General features: G+C 44.5%; 1 protein-coding gene across 1 annotated transcript in view; it reads left to right on the forward strand.

The window, feature by feature from the left end:
* The window catches only part of r3hdm1 (R3H domain containing 1), a 29,349-nt gene extending 27,604 nt beyond the window's left edge, over positions 1-1,745 (forward strand). The window contains exon 22 of the mRNA XM_080525858.1: positions 224-1,745. Within this exon, the coding sequence (XP_080381984.1) occupies positions 224-597 (374 nt within the window). The 3' untranslated portion in view covers positions 598-1,745. The remainder of the gene's footprint in view (positions 1-223) is intronic.
* The last annotated feature ends 19,847 nt before the right edge of the window (positions 1,746-21,592 follow it).

A 21,592-nucleotide genomic window follows, 5' to 3' on the forward strand; every position in this document is an offset into this window, starting at 1 on the left:
TCTCTCTCTCTCTCCCTCTCTCTCTCCCTCTCTCTCTCTGTCTCTCTCTTTCTCCCTGTCTCTTTCTCTGTCTCTTTCTCTGTCTCTCTCTTTCTCTCTCTGTCTCTCTCTCTCTCCCTCTGTCTCTCTCCCTCCCTCTCTCTCTCTCTCTCCCTCTCTCTCTCTCTCTCTCTCTCTCTCTCTCTCTCTCTCTCTCTCTCTCTCTCTCTCTCTCTCCGTGCAGTAAATGATCGGATCCTGGAGGTGACACACTTGCCTGAGGGGATCAGCCGTACCGAGGCGGACGGCCTGCTGGGTGAACTGTCCAAAGGGGGTGCTATGATCAAGTGGCTGTGTGAGCGCCAGCCAGGGCTGCACTGCGGGGGGGCTGGGGACGCTAACAACGGTGACACAAACACTGACCACTGCAAGCCCCCCCCCCCACCCCCCAACGACCTGGCCTCCACCTACACCATCCTGGCCATGTTCCCCTCCAAGTACGCAGCGCAGAATGCCCTGCTCAAGCACAGCAGCCCCCTCCTCACCACGTTCAAACTCACAACTAGCAAGAGACACAGTGATGAGTTTCACAACCTGGAGAGGGCCAGCTCTCAATAACAGGGGGGGGGTCGGGGGCGTTTAGGGGTACCATGCCCCCCCCCCCCCCCTCCTCTTCCTCCTCCTTCTCCTCACACCACCACCACCATCACCTGTCACTGCTGCCACTGGACCCCCCTACGCCAGCCTATCACCCTCCACTACCGGACACTCACTTCGTTGGCATTACGTCACAGGTTTTCACTTGAGTTGTAGAGACTTTGGGAATGTGTTTGTCTTTGTAATGTTCTCCACTTTTTTTGAAACAATTTTGAAAAACGTGTACAAAAAAAATTATCCAACTGATGTTGACAACATCAACAACAACAAACAACAACAATACAAAAAACACACAAAAAAAACAAATTACAATAATGGATTTGCTAATCTTTTTACAGACAAATTGGCTTGAACATATCAAAGGGCAGCATGTGTTATTTTTTTTGTTTTATATTTGTTACAACTCTGAATTTGTTGCTATTACCCCCGGCTGAGGACAATGCTAAAGTGTTTCTCATAAGGAATGTTTGTTTCACTCTCTTTTGGGCGCACCCTAACTTGGTGTCAACACGCTTTACACCCAAAGATGTAAAGTTAGGGTGCACCTACAGTATTATAAGTCACATGGTGTGCGATGTGAGCAGCAGATTATGGAGTCTTCTTGAACAGCAGAACGGTTTTCTTTTTGTGCCTTCTAATATGACTCTGGTATCTCTGGCGAAAAAACGACCCCTGGAGATATCCAATGCCATTTGTAAAATGTTGACCCACACAATAAATCGGTTATATGGTAGCTAAATTATTCAGTCACTTTTCTACATGGTGAATGTTAGCTTTGCACTGGCACGAGGAGAGAAGATGTTGGTTTGATTGTGTTTTGGTTTATTATTTTTTTTCTTCTTGGTTTTAAGTTAAAAGTTGAGACAAACAGCATATTTCATTGGCATATTTTTAGAAATTCTGATCTTCATGTCCTCAAAATCTTCCTGTTAAAATAACCCCATCTCAATGCCTTAGATGGCCGAGCCAATGCTCCTGATTTATTCAATTCAAACGTTTTCCTGTCTTATCCTCTCAGATGGGTCACTGGAAACTAAGTACACATGACACCGCCACCCTTCCCCTCCGATTTCTATTTAAGACGTGTGGATTCAGGAGAGCTGTACAATGTGCTGGTGCAAGTTTTTATTTCTGTTTGAAACCAATAAATGTTTACACCAAATGATGTGTTTTCAGCAGTCCTGTCATTTTACGTTAAGTTCCCAGGGATGCTGAGAAGATATGTTGTCACTGGCCTCATGTTTATTACCCAGTCATACTGGCTTGAGAGTAGCAGTGTTATACCTTTAAAATAATATGAAATGTGTTTGAATGAAATTGTTGGGTTGGTTGGCTGGTAATTCAACTTTTTAAAGCTCCTTTCACAAACTGTGCTACACATTATGTTGTTATGTCTTTAATAGATATTGTATAGATTAAAATCTATCCAGTTCCCCACAGAGCAATCTCACATAGAAATAAGATACGAAGATAAGAGAACCACCGTCTTCTTTTTAGCCTGTAGAGAGAAATGTTTCTCATTGAGAGTCCAGCCTTAAAAGCGACGAAACGGTAATTTTAATCAATCCAATTGTAACGGACGCGTCTGAGCATCGGTCTACTGATAGTCTGATGGCGGAATGTCAGGGTTAGAGAGACAGTGCCCCCTGGCGGACATGTGTTGTTACCACACCACAGCGTCGACACCAATGATGTGATCGCACATGATATGAGGGATCAGCCTACTTACCAGATCGGTATGTAAAACCTTGTTAAACACTAGGGCACATACACACTGAATCGAAACCGAAACTAATCGAAGGAAATGAACTGGCTTTGAGTGATGGGCCTCCCTAGCCGTTATTTTCATCAACTCTCATTCTGAGCTACAATTAGTTTTCCTTGATTCTAGAAATCACAAATGGGGAAGTTCTTTATGTTTAGTAAAATAGTCAACTTTATTCATTTGTGTGGTGCAACCTACACATTAGCAGTAAGCTATAGTTATAACTGTAGTAGGCTATAACTATTCCAGTTCCTGAAGTCTTCCTGGGAGTCGACTCCACGCTTTATCCTGGTCCGTAATTTTGAAGTCGGGCCTTTCATTTGCTTTGCAACCTACAGTATCCCTATTTATCATAAGCACTGGTCAACTTTTTTTTTGTGCTAGTGACTGGCACCGCAGTCATTTTTTAATTGTAACATATCTGGTGGTACTGTCATGACCGCACCAATGATGTATGTCCCTGTGTTTGTCTATTTACTGATAGTTAAAAGTGGGAAGGTTTGAGGAAGTGGGTGTAGCCTACTAGTCAATAGCTGGCAGATGACTAGTCACCAGCATGACCAGTAAGATACACCATAAGCAAATACCAGCTAAAACCAACATGAAAGTGCCACAATATACTCAGCAGAAAAACTAGCATTGGATGGTTTTAGCATATAATGCATTTAGCTTTTTCCATCAGGGGAGTTCCCAGGCTAAAGACCACTACCCTATCACCATAAAAGAAATACAGCAAATACACTGCATGGAAGGAACAGAAGGCCTACACACTAGTCATGGTCTACTGTTTATCACTTACAGTACGTGTATGCTCATCTTCAGGTTTTCTTCTATGTAAAAGCTGTTTTTACAACAACAACAAAAAAATCTATCACGACAACTGCCAATGGCCCCTGGCCTGAGCTAGATTACTCTTCCTGCTACAACTGGAGAATTGATGATTCACTTGCTTAGTTAAATGTATCGATTGTCAGTCACTTTGGAATAAGCCGGCATCTGCTAAATGCAAAATGTAAGCTGAAGTGGAGCTCTCATTCTCCAGTGATCAGGTGAGGTGACACTGATACAGAGCTGCTCACAGGTCAGTCAGGCTCTGCCTGAATTGTAGTAGATTGCATGTGGTGACGTTAGAATTATAAGGTTCTATCTCAATTTTTGTCAAAATTGAGTTTTTTTTTACATAATCTGATCCATTAGGTGTTTATTAATGCCTGTGTGGATTTTTGAGTTAGTAATTCATCAAATACAAAGGTTCCATCTCACAAAATATAATGGAATGTAAAAACTTTGACGCTCAATATCTCTGAACTGCCCTAAACGGAGATAGAACCTTATAATTCTGAGCTCACGAACTGTCATCTATCCTATGTAATACCAATTAGTTTGCTTTGTGGACACTTTGAATCAACCAATAAATAAACCGCCTTTTAGGGGAGAAGACACTGGAGGGCGCTATTGCACCACATGTAACTTCTATTTGTTTTCCTTGCTTCGAGAAAATCTGTCATTTTACATAAACTGAGACATGTAATAATGCTGAAATACAGTTGGTTTCTTACCAGTTCAGTCTGCTTGTGGAACTGGAACCCAGGCACAATAATGTATTGTTTCATATTCATCAGCTGAGAAAATGTTGTGCAAGTGAGGAGTCTGTACACAAGTGTCCTTACTCTCCACCTCCTGTGCTTTCATTTTCTTCTGATTATGTTCCTAGAATGGCCAGTCAGGCTGTGCCCAGAAACATAAAAAATAAATTGTTTGTCATGCTGGTTTTGTCAGGCTTTGGACTTGACAGTGTTTTCAAACAAACTAGCTTCATTATTTTCAGGCAGATGTTCCTAATCCCGCCAGTGGCAATCTATCTGATTCTGAATTAATTCCTGCAAACCCCTTAATTAGAAAAGATAAACTCATAATAAATTCATACCCAATTCAGACCCCACATAGCCTAACAGATGCTGCTGACTCAGCACAAATAGGAACATTATAATTCAATTAATTGAATTTGAGGTTTTAATTAAATTCTTCTTCTTCTTCAGGTTTGTTCACTGTACACATAATGTGCATCGGAAGCATTTCTCATCTTGACTGCCTGTTTTTAAAACACTGTAACCTGCTCCGATCCTTTTGCCGTCTCGCCTGTTGTAAATCTACTTCAGCCAGATGGAGAATGATTAGAGAACAATAAGGGGCATGGGCCGCCTGCCAGTCTGCCTCACAAAGAGATGATATGTGTGGATGGGTGTGTGTGTGTGTGTGTGTGTGCGTGTGTGTGCGTGCGTGCGCATGTGTGTGTGTGTGTGAGAGTGTGTGTGCACACGTGTGTGTGTGTCTGAGTGTGTGTGTGTGTGTGTGTGCGCGCGTGCGCATGTGTGTGTGTGCGCGCGTGCGCATGTGTGTGTGTGTGTGTGTGTGTGTGCACACGTATGTGTGTGTGTGTGTGTGTGTGTGCGTGCGTGCGTGCACATGTGTGTGTGTGTGTGTGCGCACACATGTGTGTGTGTGTGTTTGCGTGTGTATAGACATTTGCCTTTCAACAGACTATGTGGTGGAGAACCATGGTGGGCACCAGGGCCGGACCACCTGTCCTTGTGCGCCCTCTGAAAGGGAGCATCACCGGGACCAGAACTGGGAGCTGCAGGCAGGCCTGGTTTATTTTGGCAGGTGACTAATGTCAGCCTAACCCCCCAGTGCTTCCCAGCATCCCCTGTTTTGCAGGGCCAAGAGTCAACCCTGCCACAGTCACCTGCTGCAAGCTGTAGCTGCTCTCAACATCCCAACACCGGGCCAACCCAGCCCACTGTCCTCTACTCAAAATAGAGGCGTTGCTATGGATGTCTTGTGTTGGGTGTAGGGATGAGAGAGAGGCTGAATGAGGTGGAGAGGTAAACCATTTGTGTGTTTTCTACACCCTTCCCAGACTTCAGTAGGGTAGGTAGGTGAACAGTGCACAATATAAGGGTCAATGACGTGACGTGCATATTTTTGTGTCATGTATATTATTTCCATTTAAAAATAGATTAATCAATTCAAGTCATATATGATTTTATTCTATACAACATGGTTAGTTTGAATGTATTGTCAGTACATTCTAATAATATAGATTACTTTGTGTTTTAGCATCTCAAACCTCCAAAATGTCAGGTGGCGCAACCGTCTCAACAAAGGAACAGATTAAGAACACTGTTAAAAGTGGTATTTTAATAATAATATATTCAATATAAAATACTGTGGCATGATTTTATGTTTGAAACCTTTCAAATAAACACACATTTACAAATAACAATAGTTTTAAAGCTATTGAGATAATTGAGGAACTTTTGTCCCGTAATATTTTTTCCTCAAATGTCAGGGTGGCACAACCGTAAACATGGGACTTTTATTTTGAAATCAAGAGACTATTGTATCAGCCAAATGTTTCATCATCCAGAGGATCCTGTCTGACATCTGTGGCTGAGTGAAAAGATGTGTAGAGTGCTCTCAAATATTGATAAAAATAGATAGTTTCACCTCAGAGGTAGGAGGGTATATTTTCCATGTCAGGTGGTACAACCATGTAAAACTAGGAAAATGTTATTTTATCATAAAACTACTATTCTGTTTTAAAATGATTTGTATGATATTGCTAGCATAGGTCAAAGCTAATGCAGGTGTCCAAGTAGAAGCCTGTTTAATTTGAAATCAGTGGCAAAAGTCAGGTGGTGCAACCGGTATGTCAGTTGGCGCAACCACAATTAATGCCACTATATGGAATAAATAATGTTATTTAATGCTCCAAGATGCTCTAAAATTTGTATTTGTGTCTACTTAAATATATATTAACACTTTTAAACATTTCACGATTTAAATGTCTTTAATTTTAATAATTTTAGATGCCACTGTCAGTGAAGGAAAAAGCAGCCCAAAAACAAATGTCTATTTTTTTTTGTCTAATAGATATAGATAGATATAGATAATAGATACATGACAAAGATTTCACTTAATAAATAAATAATAGGAAAATATAAATACTTTTATAAATAATTGGTTGCACCACCTGACAGTTTTTGAGCAATTAAGTTAAAAATACAGTAAAAAAAATATATTTAAACAAATTAACAAATGCGGCATGTTTAAGCACATTGTCACATACTCAAAAATATAAATGTTATGTATTTTGAACAAAGTTTTTTTTTTTTTTACTTTTTAGAAGCCTTATTCGTCATTGACCCATAACTTATAGTGGATTTCCCATCAACTTTCTACTAAACACACCTCAGATGTGCTGCTTTATTATGTGTGCTCTGCCCTGAATTTGTGTCTTCAGGTTCCTCCAGCACCACCAATGTTTAGTGTTTGTACTGTGATATGAAAACGTTTTTTTATTATAATTATTATGTCCTTTATGAGACATGATTGACTCCAATGCTCCATTTCTATGAACTGATTCATGAATGGATTTTCAATGAAAGGAAGCTGGGGTATGAGAAGCCTATTTGGCATTAATAATGGCGTTGGTGATAACAGATTTCTTTCCAAAGTTTACAGTATACAGTTTAAACTTGACAGTATAAATGTTTTTCAAATCAGCCAAGTCTCTCCTCCGTCATCTCTTTAATTTAAAAATATGTTTTTTTGTCTACTGGCCATGGGACACATACTACTGTATTTATTGTTGTTTCATATAATTAGCTGTATTTACTGTGATTCATTCATTGAACATTACAGTGCTGTAGACGGATTTGGTGTACTGTATACAGTCCTGTGCTATCTTACTATTTACACGTGTTCTTACTATTTACATGTATCATATCTTTAAGAGTCAGATATAGCGTAACGTTAACATGTGTTGGCTGGTCATGTGACCACTTGTGTGTAGAGCCTGCTTAATCATGTCCATAACCGTCTGAAGTTTACTGGCGAATAAATGTATTATTTGTGTTATTGTAATGTTTTGTTGGAGTCAATACTATAGGACATGAAGTAAATACGGTGTGGAAGTCTGCTCAGAGCGTTCTGGATTCAACTGACATCGGTTCATTTCCCGAACGGTCAGTGAGCACCCCGAGTGCGCTCCGGCGCTCTCAGAGCGTTTTTAAGAACACACCCTTGATGAGCCAGTGAGGTCGCAGTGCCACCTGAGCAGCATATGGAGGGTGGTCGTCCCTGGCCAGGAGCATCAGAGAGTCACAACACGAGGGAAGGATACGCCACAGGGCCTCTCTGACGCTGCTGAGCTTTGATCTCACACAGCGGAAGCCCTTCAGATATCGCAGCCCATTAAAACCTCATAGGAGCCAACGGACCCCCATCGGCATCCGAAGTGATATAAAGAGTTTACCTCGATCAATTCTCTTCATCGATATCACATTTTTTTCACAATTTTGCATGCTATACGATGCCACCATTCTTTTCCCGAAACGGTAAACACGGCCTAAGTCACATCCAGTTTTCTCCAACTGGAGAATGTGTCATGTCCGGTTTCAACGCCGAATTTCCATACCATTGGCACCCCCCTCCCCTCTCTGGAAGAGCTGTACAACACACGCTACCATTGGCGCCCCCCTCCCCTCTCTGGAAGAGCTGTACAACACACGCTGCCTCAGGAAGGCCTCCAAGATCTCCAGAGACCCATCCCACCCTGGGTACGAACACTTTGCCCGGCTGCCCTCGAACAGGCGGTACAGGACCATGGCCGCAAGGACAAACAGACTGAAGCTCAGCTTCTACCCCAGGGCCATCCAGGCCCTGAACACAGCAAAGACCTAGGTTCTGGGCCCTGGACAGTCTGGACGGATTGATGGCAGCTGCTGGATTGAAAAATCAGGTGTAGTGCTGAGGCACAAATGTGTACATTTCAAGCCTGCAAACTGCGACACTTTAAATGATGCGCAATAACACTATGTGCAATATGACAACCCTAGGGTACATAAGGTTGCAGAGAAATAGGAAATGTTAGAATAGGTATAGCATAGCATAGAGTACAGCACAGTGTTTTATCTGTACAGTATAGTATAGTGGATAGTGTACATCAGTGGAGGCTCCTCCATAGAGGTGGAGGAGGCCTGGCCTCCCCAATAATTTGAGAGAAGAGAGAGAGATTTAAAAAAGCAATAATTATATTTTTTATTTATTTAACAAAAAAAATATTTTAAATTGTTTTATATTAATATTATTTATTTATATTATTTCCGTTTTGTTCATAAATATTTTCCATGGCTAAAACCCAATATTGCAATTGTAAAGCACCTACAGGCCAGAATCCCTATCCGTTTCTATTGAAGGAGGCCAGGCCTCCTGTCGAAAAGTCCAGGCCTCCTGTTGGAAAGTGGTTTCTCATAGAAGTCAATGTAATGCAATTTTTTTCATGGCAATATGTGATTGGCCCATCACTGAAAATGGGTGGGAACAGGAGGCCTCTCCTCCGTCGTATTTCGTTGTTTGGTACCTGTACTATAGCAATGACAATAAAGACCATTCATTCATTCATTCATTCATTCATTGGTCGGCCAACCCCAAAAAATCCCCCAAAAAGAAAAAAGAACAAAAAAGAAATCTGATACATGAGAAAGGTCAAAGGTCAAAGATGGTGCCAAAATATCTCCAAATGGCCTAAACATATAGGTGTCCGCCTAAACATACCTGTACTAAAACAGGTACAAAGTTGCATTTGCTCACATTACTAGCACCGACTTTGGCACAAGTACTAATAAGACCCTGGAGTACTGATTCCTAGATGATTTTGGCTTCGTTATCAGGTTTCCAAGGTGATATTCACTGTAAAAGCTGTTGTTTTTTTAGGCGGAGACTGAATTTGAGATGTTTTATAATGTTCTAGCTCTATTTGCTCTGACACAGTAACATAGATTTTGATTCTGACACTTCTACAGCCACCCCACAGGTGTTAGCTTTCATTTGATAACAATATCATTATGAAGGCCCTTGTGATTGTGGAGATATTCTATATTCACTGTGGGCATGTCATTTTCGAGCAGAAAACCAGAAAAATTAGGTGGATAAGAAGAGGTTAATTCTTAGCCCAACTATTTTACACTGCATATCATGTCTTGGCATAACTGTTCTTTTGGTGTGAGAGGATTTGCAGTGCTTGGGAAGAGAGAGAGCTTTTTTGATGAACATTTGAGTCAAGAAACACGTTATATTAGCAGCCTACACTGCATCACCCAATCATCTCTCTTCAGATAAACACATCCTCCCACCCCACATTTTAGACAACATGTTACTATGGAAACATTGATGAAATGATGAAATAATCAGGGCGTACTGTTAATGGTTAATCAGACCTTGGGTTGGGTCATTAGGGCCTTTTCTCATGAATTAGCCTTTCATCACTCACCTCATCCCTACCAATCTCTCTCTCTCTCTCTCTCTCTCTCTCTCTCTCTCTCTCTCTCTCTCTCTCTCTCTCTCTCTCTACTTAATTTATCCTGTTGTTACTGCCCGTCTTTTCAATTACACTAGCTAATAGGTTTGGATAGTCAGGTTGTGTGGGATGAACTCTTAGTGTCTCTCCCTTTGAAAATCTAGCATGTTTTACCTAGCATGTTTTACCTAGCATGCAGCGTCATGACAGAGAACACGACCACTTAGCCCTCCCTATGTTTTCATTGACATCACATCCAATTTCCTCTCCTTTACATAACCCTCTCGTCCCACCACGTAACCTTACGTCACCTTTACAATTAGTGCTGAAACCTGCGTGACAAATGTTCTTTGAACATCTCACTTCAAAGAAACTCCTGGCAAGAAACTCCTAGGCCCATGTGGATTCCTGCCCAGGCATGTGTCTGGTTCCGAACGGACAGGCTGCGGTCCAGTGTGTGTGCTGGCCGTGGGGGGGTTGGTAGGAGAGCTCCCCCCTGGACAGTGAGGTTTGGTGAGGCTGCCGTTGATAGATGGCCTCCCCCCAGGCAGAGGGCCAGTGGCTATGAGCGATAGTGTGGAGCTCTGACAGATCACTTCATTAATGCACGCTGTTTCAGCCGTCATCCCGAAGGAAAGACAGAGAATTATGACGCGTTCTCTCCTGCTGTAAATGTTCCATGGAATTGGGGCTGTGCGGGGTTAAAGGAGTGGGGAGTCTGGTTTGGACCCTTAGCCAGCGGCAAGATGATAAGAGTCGGCAGACCATGGAGATTGTTTGTTTGTGTTCGCTGCGGTGATGATCCACTAGTGTTTGTTTGTCCTTATTCCCTTAGATGTGCGTGAGCGATTGGACCTTAAAACAAGCAAAGGAGAATTCAATACAAAGAAATTGGCTCTTCGAAAAAAAAACGTAAACAAACCAAATCGTCTAAAATGTCAGGCATGCCAAATTGACTAATTCACTAATGCAGCAAATGTAACTAATGCAGGGTACACTACACTAATCTGAAATAATGCACTCATGAAATCAGAAATCATGCATTCATGATTGGTATACCATTACCCGAGTGGAACATGATGTTTGTGGAACATGATCTTTTCCTCACAAAAGCAAACTACTCATAACAGGGAAATTCCTCCGGTTCTCAGAAGTCGAGAGGGAGGTTAATGGTCTCCAGAGGAATGCAGCTGGGAACAACAAATCACATGTTACCAGACCCCAGACCCTGGCTCCACATGGCTTCACTGGCCAGCGTGTGCCAAGAGCCTCTACCCCCTGTACTGCCCCTCCTGAGACATCTACTACCCCCTGTACTGTTTCTCTTGAGACATCTACTACCCCCCTGTACTGCCCCTCCTGAGACATCTACTACCCCCTGTACTGTTTCTCCTGAGACATCTACTACCCCCCTGTACTGCCCCTCCTGAGACATCTACTACCCCCTGTACTGTTTCTCCTGAGACATCTACTACCCCCCTGTACTGCCCCTCCTGAGACATCTACTACCCCCCTGTACTGTTTCTCTTGAGACATCTACTACCCCCCTGTACTGTTTCTCCTGAGACATCTACTACCCCCTGTGCTGTTTCTCCTGAGACATCTACTACCCCCCTGTACCGACCCTCCTGAGACATCTACTACCCCTCTGTACTGCCCCTCCTGAGACATCTACTACCCCCCTGTACTGTTTCTCCTGAGACATCTACTACCCCCCTGTGCTGTTTCTCCTGAGACATCTACTACCGACCCTCCTGAGACATCTACTACCCCCCTGTACTGTTTCTCCTGAGACATCTACTAACCCCCTATACTGTTTCTCCTGAGACATCTACTACCCCTCTGTACTGCTGCCCCTCCTGAGACATCTACTACCCCCCTGTGCTGTTTCTCCTGAGACATCTACTACCCCCCTGTGCTGTTTCTCCTGAGACATCTACTACCCCCCTGTGCTGTTTCTCCTGAGACATCTACTACCCCCCTGTGCTGTTTCTCCTGAGACATCTACTACCCCCCTGTACTGTTTCTCCTGAGACCTCCCCCTTTAAAATGTTCCCACCACCTCCCTATATCATCATCATACATACTCCTCTCCTTCTCCCTCATCACACACCTTGTACCTCCCTCCTATATTTCTCCTCCTTTACAAAACCCTCCTGAGACATCTACTACCCCCCTGTACTGTTTCTCCTGAGACATCTACTACCCCCCTATACTGTTTCTCCTGAGACATCTACTACCCCTCTGTACTGCCCCTCCTGAGACATCTACTACCCCCTGTACTGTTTCTCCTGAGACATCTACTACCCCCCTGTGCTGTATCTCCTGAGACATCTACTACCCCCCTGTGCAGTTTCTCCTGGACATCTACTACCCCCAATACTGTTTCTCCTGAGACATCTACTACCCCCAATACTGTTTCTCCTGAGACATCTACTACCCCCCTGTACTGTTTCTCCTGAGACATCTACTACCCCCCTGTACTGTTTCTCCTGAGACATCTACTACCCCCTGTACTGCCCTTCCTGAGACATCTACTACCCCCCTGTGCTGTTTCTCCTGAGACATCTACTACCCCCCTGTACCGACCCTCCTGAGACATCTACTACCCCCCTGTACTGTTTCTCCTGAGACATCTACTACCCCCCTGTACTGTTTCTCCTGAGACATCTACTACCCCCCTGTACTGTTTCTCCTGAGACATCTACTACCCCCCTGTGCTGTTTCTCCTGAGACATCTACTACCCCCTGTGCAGTTTCTCCTGAGACATCTACTATCCCCAATACTGTTTCTCCTGAGACATCTACTACCCCCCTGTACTGTTTCTCCTGAGACATCTACTCCCCCCCTGTACTGTTTCTCCTGAGACATCTACTACCCCCCTGTGCTGTTTCTCCTGAGACATCTACTACCCCCCTGTGCTGTTTCTCCTGAGACATCTACTACCCCCCTGTGCTGTTTCTCCTGAGACATCTACTACCCCCTGTGCAGTTTCTCCTGAGACATCTACTATCCCCAATACTGTTTCTCCTGAGACATCTACTACCCCCCTGTACTGTTTCTCCTGAGACATCTACTCCCCCCCTGTACTGTTTCTCCTGAGACATCTACTACCCCCCTGTGCTGTTTCTCCTGAGACATCTACTACCCCCCTGTGCTGTTTCTCCTGAGACATCTACTACCCCCCTGTGCTGTTTCTCCTGAGACATCTACTACCCCCCTGTGCTGTTTCTCCTGAGACATCTACTACCCCCCTGTACTGTTTCTCCTGAGACATCTACTACCCCCCTGTACTGCCCCTCCTGAGACATCTACTACCCCCCTGTACTGCCCCTCCTGAGACATCTACTACCCCCCTGTACTGTCCCTCCTGAGACATCTACTACCCCCCTGTACTGTTTCTCCTGAGACATCTACTACCCCCCTGTACTGTGCCTCCTGAGACATCTACTACCCCCCTGTACTGTCCCTCCTGAGACATCTACTACCCCCCTGTACTGCCCCTCCTGAGACATCTACTACCCCCTATACTGTTTCTCCTGAGACATCTACTACCCCCCTGTGCTGTTTCTCATGAGACATCTACTACCCCCCTGTACTGTTTCTCCTGAGACATGTACTACCCCCCTGTACTGTCCCTCCTGAGACATCTACTACCCCCCTGTACTGTTTCTCCTGAGACATGTACTACCCCCAATACTGTTTCTCCTGAGACATCTACTACCCCCAATACTGTTTCTCCTGAGACATCTACTACCCCCTATACTGTTTCTCCTGAGACATCTACTACCCCCCTATACTGTTTCTCCTGTGTCATAAAAAAGAAGAAGCTGTGACTGTGATTGTAGCTGTGGCTCTAGCTTTGACTGTAGCTGTAGCTGTAAATGGACTGACTTATAGAGCGCCTTATTCCAAAGCGCTTTACAATGGCCTCTCATTCACCCATTCACCCATTCACACACACATTCACACACCAATGGTGGCAAGCTACCATGCAAGGCACCGGCCTGCTCATTGGGAGCAATTTGGTGTTCAGTGTCTTGCCCAAGGACACCTTCGAACCGCCAATCTGCCGACCTTGCGATCATTAGACACCGGCTCTACCTCGTGCGCCACAGCTGCCCCCGCCTCCGCTGTAGCTGTATCTCTACCTGTAGCTGTGACTGTAGCTGTGACTGTAGCTGTGACTGTAGCTGTAGCTGTGACTGTAGCTGTGACTGTAGCTGTGACTGTAGCTGTGACTGTAGCTGTAGCTGTGACTGTAGCTGTGACTGTGACTGTAGCTGTGACTGTAGCTGTAGCTGTGACTGTAGCTGTGACTGTAGCTGTAGCTGTGACTCTAGCTGTAACTGTGACTGTAGCTGTGACTGTAGCTGTGACTGTAGCTGTGACTGTAGCTGTGACTGTAGCTGTAGCTGTGACTGTAGCTGTGACTGTAGCTGTGACTGTAGCTGTGACTGTAGCTGTGACTGTAGCTGTGACTGTAGCTGTAGCTGTGACTGTAGCTGTGACTGTAGCTGTGACTGTGACTGTAGCTGTGACTGTAGCTGTGACTGTAGCTGTGACTGTAGCTGTGACTGTAGCTGTGACTGTAGCTGTGACTGTAGCTGTGACTGTAGCTGTAGCTGTGACTGTAGCTGTGACTGTAGCTGTGACTGTGACTGTAGCTGTGACTGTGACTGTAGCTGTAGTTGTGACTGTAGCTGTGACTGTAGCTGTGACTGTAGCTGTGACTGTAGCTGTGACTGTAGCTGTGACTGTAGCTGTGACTGTGACTGTAGCTGTGACTGTAGCTGTGACTGTAGCTGTGACTGTAGCTGTGACTGTAGCTGTGACTGTAGCTGTGACTGTAGCTGTAGCTGTGACTGTAGCTGTGACTGTGACTGTAGCTGTAGCTGTAGCTGTAGCTGTGACTGTAGCTGTGACTGTAGCTGTGACTGTAGCTGTGACTGTAGCTGTAGCTGTAGCTGTGACTGTAGCTGTGACTGTAGCTGTGACTGTAGCTGTAGCTGTGACTGTAGCTGTAGCTGTAGCTGTGACTGTAGCTGTGACTTTAGCTGTGACTGTAGCTGTGACTGTAGCTGTGACTGTAGCTGTGACTGTAGCTGTGACTGTAGTTGTAGCTGTGACTTTAGCTGTGACTGTAGCTGTGACTGTAGCTGTGACTGTAGCTGTGACTGTAGTTGTAGCTGTGACTTTAGCTGTGACTGTAGCTGTGACTGTAGCTGTGACTGTAGTTGTAGCTGTGACTGTAGTTGTAGCTGTGACTTTAGCTGTGACTGTAGCTGTGACTGTAGCTGTGACTGTAGTTGTAGCTGTGACTTTAGCTGTGACTGTAGCTGTGACTGTAGCTGTGACTGTAGTTGTAGCTGTGACTGTAGTTGTAGCTGTGACTTTAGCTGTGACTGTAGCTGTGACTGTAGCTGTGACTGTAGTTGTAGCTGTGACTTTAGCTGTGACTGTAGCTGTGACTGTAGCTGTGACTGTAGCTGTGACTGTAGCTGTGACTGTAGCTGTAGCTGTAGCTGTAGCTCTAACTGAGACTGTAGCTGTGACTGTAGGAGTGACTGTAGCTGTGACTGTAGCTGTGACTGTAGCTGTGACTGTAGCTGTGACTGTAGCTGTGACTGTAGCTGTGACTGTAGCTGTAGCTGTGAGTGTGTTGCCTGGCCCTCCACAGGCCCAGCTTAATGGCCACTCTCACAGCTCTGCTCACTGAGGATGGTGGCAGACATCTTTGAAGAATTACAGTTGCATTTAAATGGAATTGTCAGTTACATTTAATCCCATAAATGTTGGACTCATTGTGGTACACCTAATGGTTACATTAAACATTGTTTCTTCTCAGTATTCCCATTTAATCTCTACTTATCTATCTATCTATCTATCTATCTATCTATCTATCTATCTATCTGTCTATCTCTCTGTTTGTCTGTCTGTCTGTCTGTCTGTCTGTCTAACTATCTATCTATCTATCTATCTATCTATCTATCTATCTATCTATCTATCTATCTATCTCTGTCTGTCTGTCTGTCTCTGTCTGTCTGTCTGTCTGTCTATATCTATCTATCTATCTATCTATCTATCTATCTGTCTATCTCTCTGTTTGTCTGTCTGTCTGTCTGTCTGTCTAACTATCTATCTATCTATCTCTGTCTGTCTGTCTGTCTGTCTGTCTGTCTATATCTATCTATCTATCTATCTATCTATCTATCTATCTATCTATCTCTCTCTCTCTCTATCTATATATCATTGTGCACAACGTACATACGATTACTGATATCCAACTGCGATATTGAACAGGTGTTCATTGATCTTTAGATGGAGCACACCTGGCCACTGTTTGTATAGGAAGCAATGGAAGCAACCTCCGGACAGACACATAGTACAGCTTCAAATGGATGTGCCTGAGAGGTACAAGCAGGACCATAAAATACCTACATGTAACATGTGTCTCCCCCCCCACCCCCATGAACGATCCCATCTGTTTAACTTCCTCCAGAAGCGAGGAAACCAGCCAGGAAGCAGTTTATTAACCTGCTTTTCCTCAAGAACGTTGAAAATAGCTCACTGACAAACGTGGGGAGACAAGAATTTTATTGTATTTTTTTTTTACAGCAGCCAGCCAGAGGCTGTGATACAGGCACACGGTTACCACATGGAGGGAGGAAAGGGGTTGTTGGCATTGTTGGGATGTGGCCATGAGGGCTGTGAACACACTGGGAGTGCTGGTGTGCTGGTGTGTTGGGGTGTTGGGGTGCTGGTGTGCTGCGATAGATAGATAAATAGATAGATAGATGGATGGATGGATGGATGGATGGATGGATCGATGGATGGAAGGATGGATACATAGATAGATAGAAAATATCTCCTAATAGTGCTCCTTAGTGCAACGTGGTTGTAGTAGTCTGTTGCTAAAGGACCTCTGCTCTGCCATAGTGTGGAAAAGTGGACCATGATTATTTTCTATTCAGATCTTCATTCACTCTATAATATGCCATTTAGCTGACGTTTTTTATCCAAAGCGACTAATTGCAATGAGTGCATACATGTTTCTGTATATATGGTCCCAGTGGGAACACTGAGGTTGCTGATAGAATATTTTCCTTGTGATTCTCTGTGATATGAAAGAGTTATTTTTTTATATGCCAATTTTAGAACATAGTCTTGTGCCCCATGCTGGGCAGGGTCCTGATGAGGCTGTGAGGTCACAATGCCACCTGAGGTCCATATTCCGTTCCATCAGAGGGTGTGTTCTCACTAGAACATTTGCTTCACTTGGAATCTGAGTTTAGGATCAAATTTGCTTTGCTCTGCGTCGTTTGGAGCTGTGAGAACGCGCATTCGAAGTCGCTCCCGGAGCAAACAACCGACGCATGCTCTGCTTGAAAAGGGTGGTTTCGCTCCGATTAGAAACGACGCATCGAGGCTGTCCATAGGAAAACAACAGCGCATAATTGATGCAACAATGTTGCATTCTCATCCACTTGCTCCTGGTCATGATTCGGATTTTCATGTGAGAACATGATCAGAGAGTCACAATAGGAGGGAACCTTATGATGATCATGCTATAACAACCCACTAATTGTATTTGCTGTGATTCTCTGTCATTCCTATCCTTTATTTACACTAAATAATGATAAATACACTTGTTTTATTTTATTTGAGGATGTTTTGGCAGATTCTAACCCCACCAAGGTAGAGTAGTTCAACAGTCTATTAGCCTTGACAGTACACAGGAGGGAAGGGAGTTCTTAAGCAGAGGATTTGAAGACAGACTCTCGCCATTGAACTGTGAATCCTCAAGTAATCCATACAGCTCAATACTCTCATCCTGTAACACACACCTCATATTAGTTAACCTGGTGTCTTGTACGAACTCTTTAAGGAATTACCCTAATTAGTCTAATCTCCTAGGGAGACACCTCAAGTGCTAATCATAATTCACTAGCTAACATTTCTGTCGAAATGAGTTGAATGTCAATCTCAACTCTGAACCTATTGGAAAAGGCTTGCAACAGAAGTTCTATATTCATCCCCAAGGGGTATCATAATAGGTAGAGGGATGTACACTATAGAGTGAAATAGCTCAATTTGTAGCTCTTGTTGTAGACAGACTGAATGCTTATGAAAGTGCAATGCATTACAACCAATTATCTGACAAATACAGACAGGGTATGAGTGGAGAGAGACAGGCTGGGACCTAATAATGACTGGCTGTGGACAGCCCCAAACCCTTAATCATGCTGTTATCTAGGGCGGAAGACCTAACCAATAGATACTATTTGGTATGTAGTTTTCTGGGTAATAAGAAGTGTCTTTACCTCAATCGTTGTTCATTCTGTTTCTCTGATTACGGATGAATATAGTGATAATAATATATGCCATTTAGATAGTTAGTTGAATCTAATCTAGGCCTAATCTAATCTAATCTAATATGTCGCATTTATCCAAAGATTTACATTGCAGTGAGCGAAATGTAATACGAACTGTCTTTACTTCAATCGTTTATTCATTCAGTTTCTCTGATTGTGGATTAATATAATAATTATAATGCGTACCTTTTAGCTAACACTTTTATCCAAAGACTTGCATTGCATACATTTTTCAGTATGGTCCCAGCAGATTGCCACACATTCAGATCAGCAAGATTTGGGTAAATTCTTCAGAACTGGGGAAGTCAAGCATGTTTTTATTTGTATTTGTATTTTTTTTATTTTCACAGTATCTAGGTCTTCATTATGTCCCTTTGGGTTGTTCCCAAAGGTCACACGGTGCACCGTGAACACTACTACTACTGTCACCAACCAGGCCTCAGCTCACAGATAACAGGAGAGAGGCCATAAACAAGATACTATTGAGGTCATCATTCTTGCTCGTCGTGGTGTTTATGATTGATATAGGAGGATGCAGGTCTATCCCGGCCTGAGAAAACATATTTAAAGGACCTTGTGACGGGATGGGGAGTCCATTTCTCACATGCCATCGGTTAGTTGAGTGGTGGTTCCTGACAGCATCTGAAATTAATCTCTTGATGATGAATGGCAGTGGTTTATAGAGATGTGATCACTCTGAGGAGAGAGATGGGGGGGGGGGGAAAGCAGCTTCAGAAGACGTGTACAGTACATTCTGCTCCAATGGCATGTGGAACGGGAACAGTTCATAATCTGCCCTTTGTTTAGAAATATACAGAGCTCTATCCATCACATGAATGAATGAATGGTCTTTATTGTCATTGCTATAGTACAGGTACCAAACAACGAAATTTGGGAGGGGTGGCTCCCCTGGTGCTAGGAAAGAAAAAGAAAAATAACAGGAAGGGAAAGGAGCTGGTTTACATAAATAAAGGCTATGTACACTATCCACTATACTATACTGTACAGGTAAGACGACTAGGGTTGTCATATTGCACATAGTGTTATTGCACATTCATTTTAAAGTGTCGCAGTTTGCAGGCTTGAAATTTACACATTTGTGCCTCAGCACTACACCTGATTTTTTCAATCCAGCAGCTGCCATCAATCCGTCCAGACTGTCCAGGGCCCAGAACCTAGGTCTTTGCTGTGTTCAGGGCCTGGATGGCCCTGGGGTAGAAGCTGTGCTTCAGTCTGTTTGTCCTTGCGGCCATGGTCCTGTACCGCATTTTCGAGGGCAGCCGGGCAAAGTGTTCGTACCCAGGGTGGGTTGGGTCTCTGGAGATCTTGGAGGCCTTCCTGAGACAGCGTGTGTTGTACAGCTCTTCCAGAGAGGGGAGGGGGGCGCCGGTGATCTTCTGGGCTGTTCTCACGACTCTCTGCAGCGCATTTCTCTCCGCGGTTGTGCAGCTGGAGAACCAGTTGCAGATGCCGTAGGTGAGGATGCTCTCCACTGCGCCGCGGTAGAAGGCCACCAGTATCTCCTGCTTGTTGTGTTCCTTCCTGAGGACTCTCAGGAAGTAGAGCCACTGTTGTGCCTTCTTGATGGTGGCTACTGTGTTGTTCTTCCAGGACAGGTCATCCTGTATGTGCACCCCCAGGAATCAGAGGGTTGAGACTCTCTCCACGCTCTCTCCGTCGATGAGCAGGGGCTGGATCTCAGATGTTTTCCTCCTGAAGTCCACGATGATTTCCTGGGTCTTTGACTTGTTCAGCAGCAGGTTGTTAACCTTGCACAGCTTGCTCAGCTGCTCTACCTCATCCCTGTACGCCGCCTCGTCCCCCCCCGAGATGCAGCCCACCACGGTGGTGTCGTCTGCAAACTTTACGATGGAGTTGCTGGGGTGGACGGGGGTGAAGTCGTAGGTGTAGAGGTTGTAGAGGATGGGGCTTAGCACGCAGCCCTGGGGGGACCCAGTGCTGAGTCTGAGGGCTGTGGAGGTGTGGGAGCCCACCCGCACCCTCTTGGGGCGGTCGGACAGGAAGTCCTTGATCCATGCACATATAGAGTGTGATAGTCCCAGGTCTAGTAGTTTGGTCACTAGCCTGTCTGGAAGGATGGTGTTGAAGGCAGAGCTGAAGTCCACAAAGAGCAGTCTCGCGTAGCTGTTTCCCCTCTCCAGGTGGGATAGAGTGGCGTGGAGAGTCGTCGCGATGGCGTCCTCTGTGGACCTGTGGGCTTTGTAGGCGAACTGGTATGGATCCAGGTTGGGCGGGAGGCGTGTGAGTATGTGGGCCCGGACTAGTTTCTCGAAGCACTTCATGATGATTGGTGTGAGTGCCACCGGGCGGTAGTCGTTTAGGCAGCTCACCATGCTTTTCTTCGGGACTGGGATGATAGTTGAGGTTTTCAGGCAGGGTGGGATGGTGGCCTGGGACAGGGACTGGTTGAAGATGTTGGTGAAAACCCCGGCCAGCTGGTCGGCGCAGTCCTTCAGCACCCGTCCCAGGACGCCATCCGGCCCAGAGGCTTTCCTGGGGTCCACCGCCTTCAGCACGCGTCTCACTTCATGCTCTGTGAGGGTGAGGCTGCTGAGAGCTGGAGAGAGTGGTGTTTGTGTTGTGGTTACATCCGTTCGCCCCTCGTCGAACCGGGCGTAGAAGGAGTTCAGCTTTTCCGCCAACATGTTTCTTAGTATCAATACAGCAACACACAGTAAACAACAATATTATGTTGATTAGTTTCAAACTATTCAACGATGATCAAATGCACTTGAAGACCGAAGTCCTTGAGCACAAAAGCTTAAAGGGTTATGCAAAGGCAGTAAGTATACCTGTAATTTGAAAGTGAGAACCAACACACTGGTTTGATTAGAGTCAGGACGCTCTTAAAAAGGTCCCCCTCAAAATGTCAGCGAATCATCAAAGGAGTTGCCTGCTTATTAAGCCCCGGATCAAAGACATTCCTCCCATACTGCTCCGTATTATTACTGCTGGCTGACAGGCTAACTGTCTGCATGTGTACTGAATTACTTGTTTTATGGTAGTCATGGAGGATGTAGGCAGAGAGAGAGAGAGAGAGAGAAAAGTGACATTCTCATCTCCTCTGCCTCCAAGGCTCAGTCGCCACTGCTGTTGCTAAGATGACGTGTAGAAGACGTCAAGGGGATGTTTTTATAGAAATGAATGGGTGTTTCTATGGCAGCATATTGTTCCACATCCAATGTGATCACTCTTTAACCTTTGCACTACTGATGTATTACAATACTTACAATACTGTATTATTGCACATTGCACATACGTACTGTACCTCTTTGATATATCCTCTTTTATACATTTGGACATTACATTACACTACCAAATATGCCTTACTGTACCTACCACTATCATTGTCATGTTTTTATATCATGTTCTTATATCACTATTTGCACTTCTGGTTAGATGCTAAACTGGATTTCGTTGTCTAGTACTTG

Source organism: Nansenia antarctica (assembly GCF_963989245.1).
Source record: "Nansenia antarctica genome assembly, chromosome: 3".
In the NCBI taxonomy this organism is placed as follows: Eukaryota; Metazoa; Chordata; class Actinopteri; order Argentiniformes; family Microstomatidae; genus Nansenia; species Nansenia antarctica.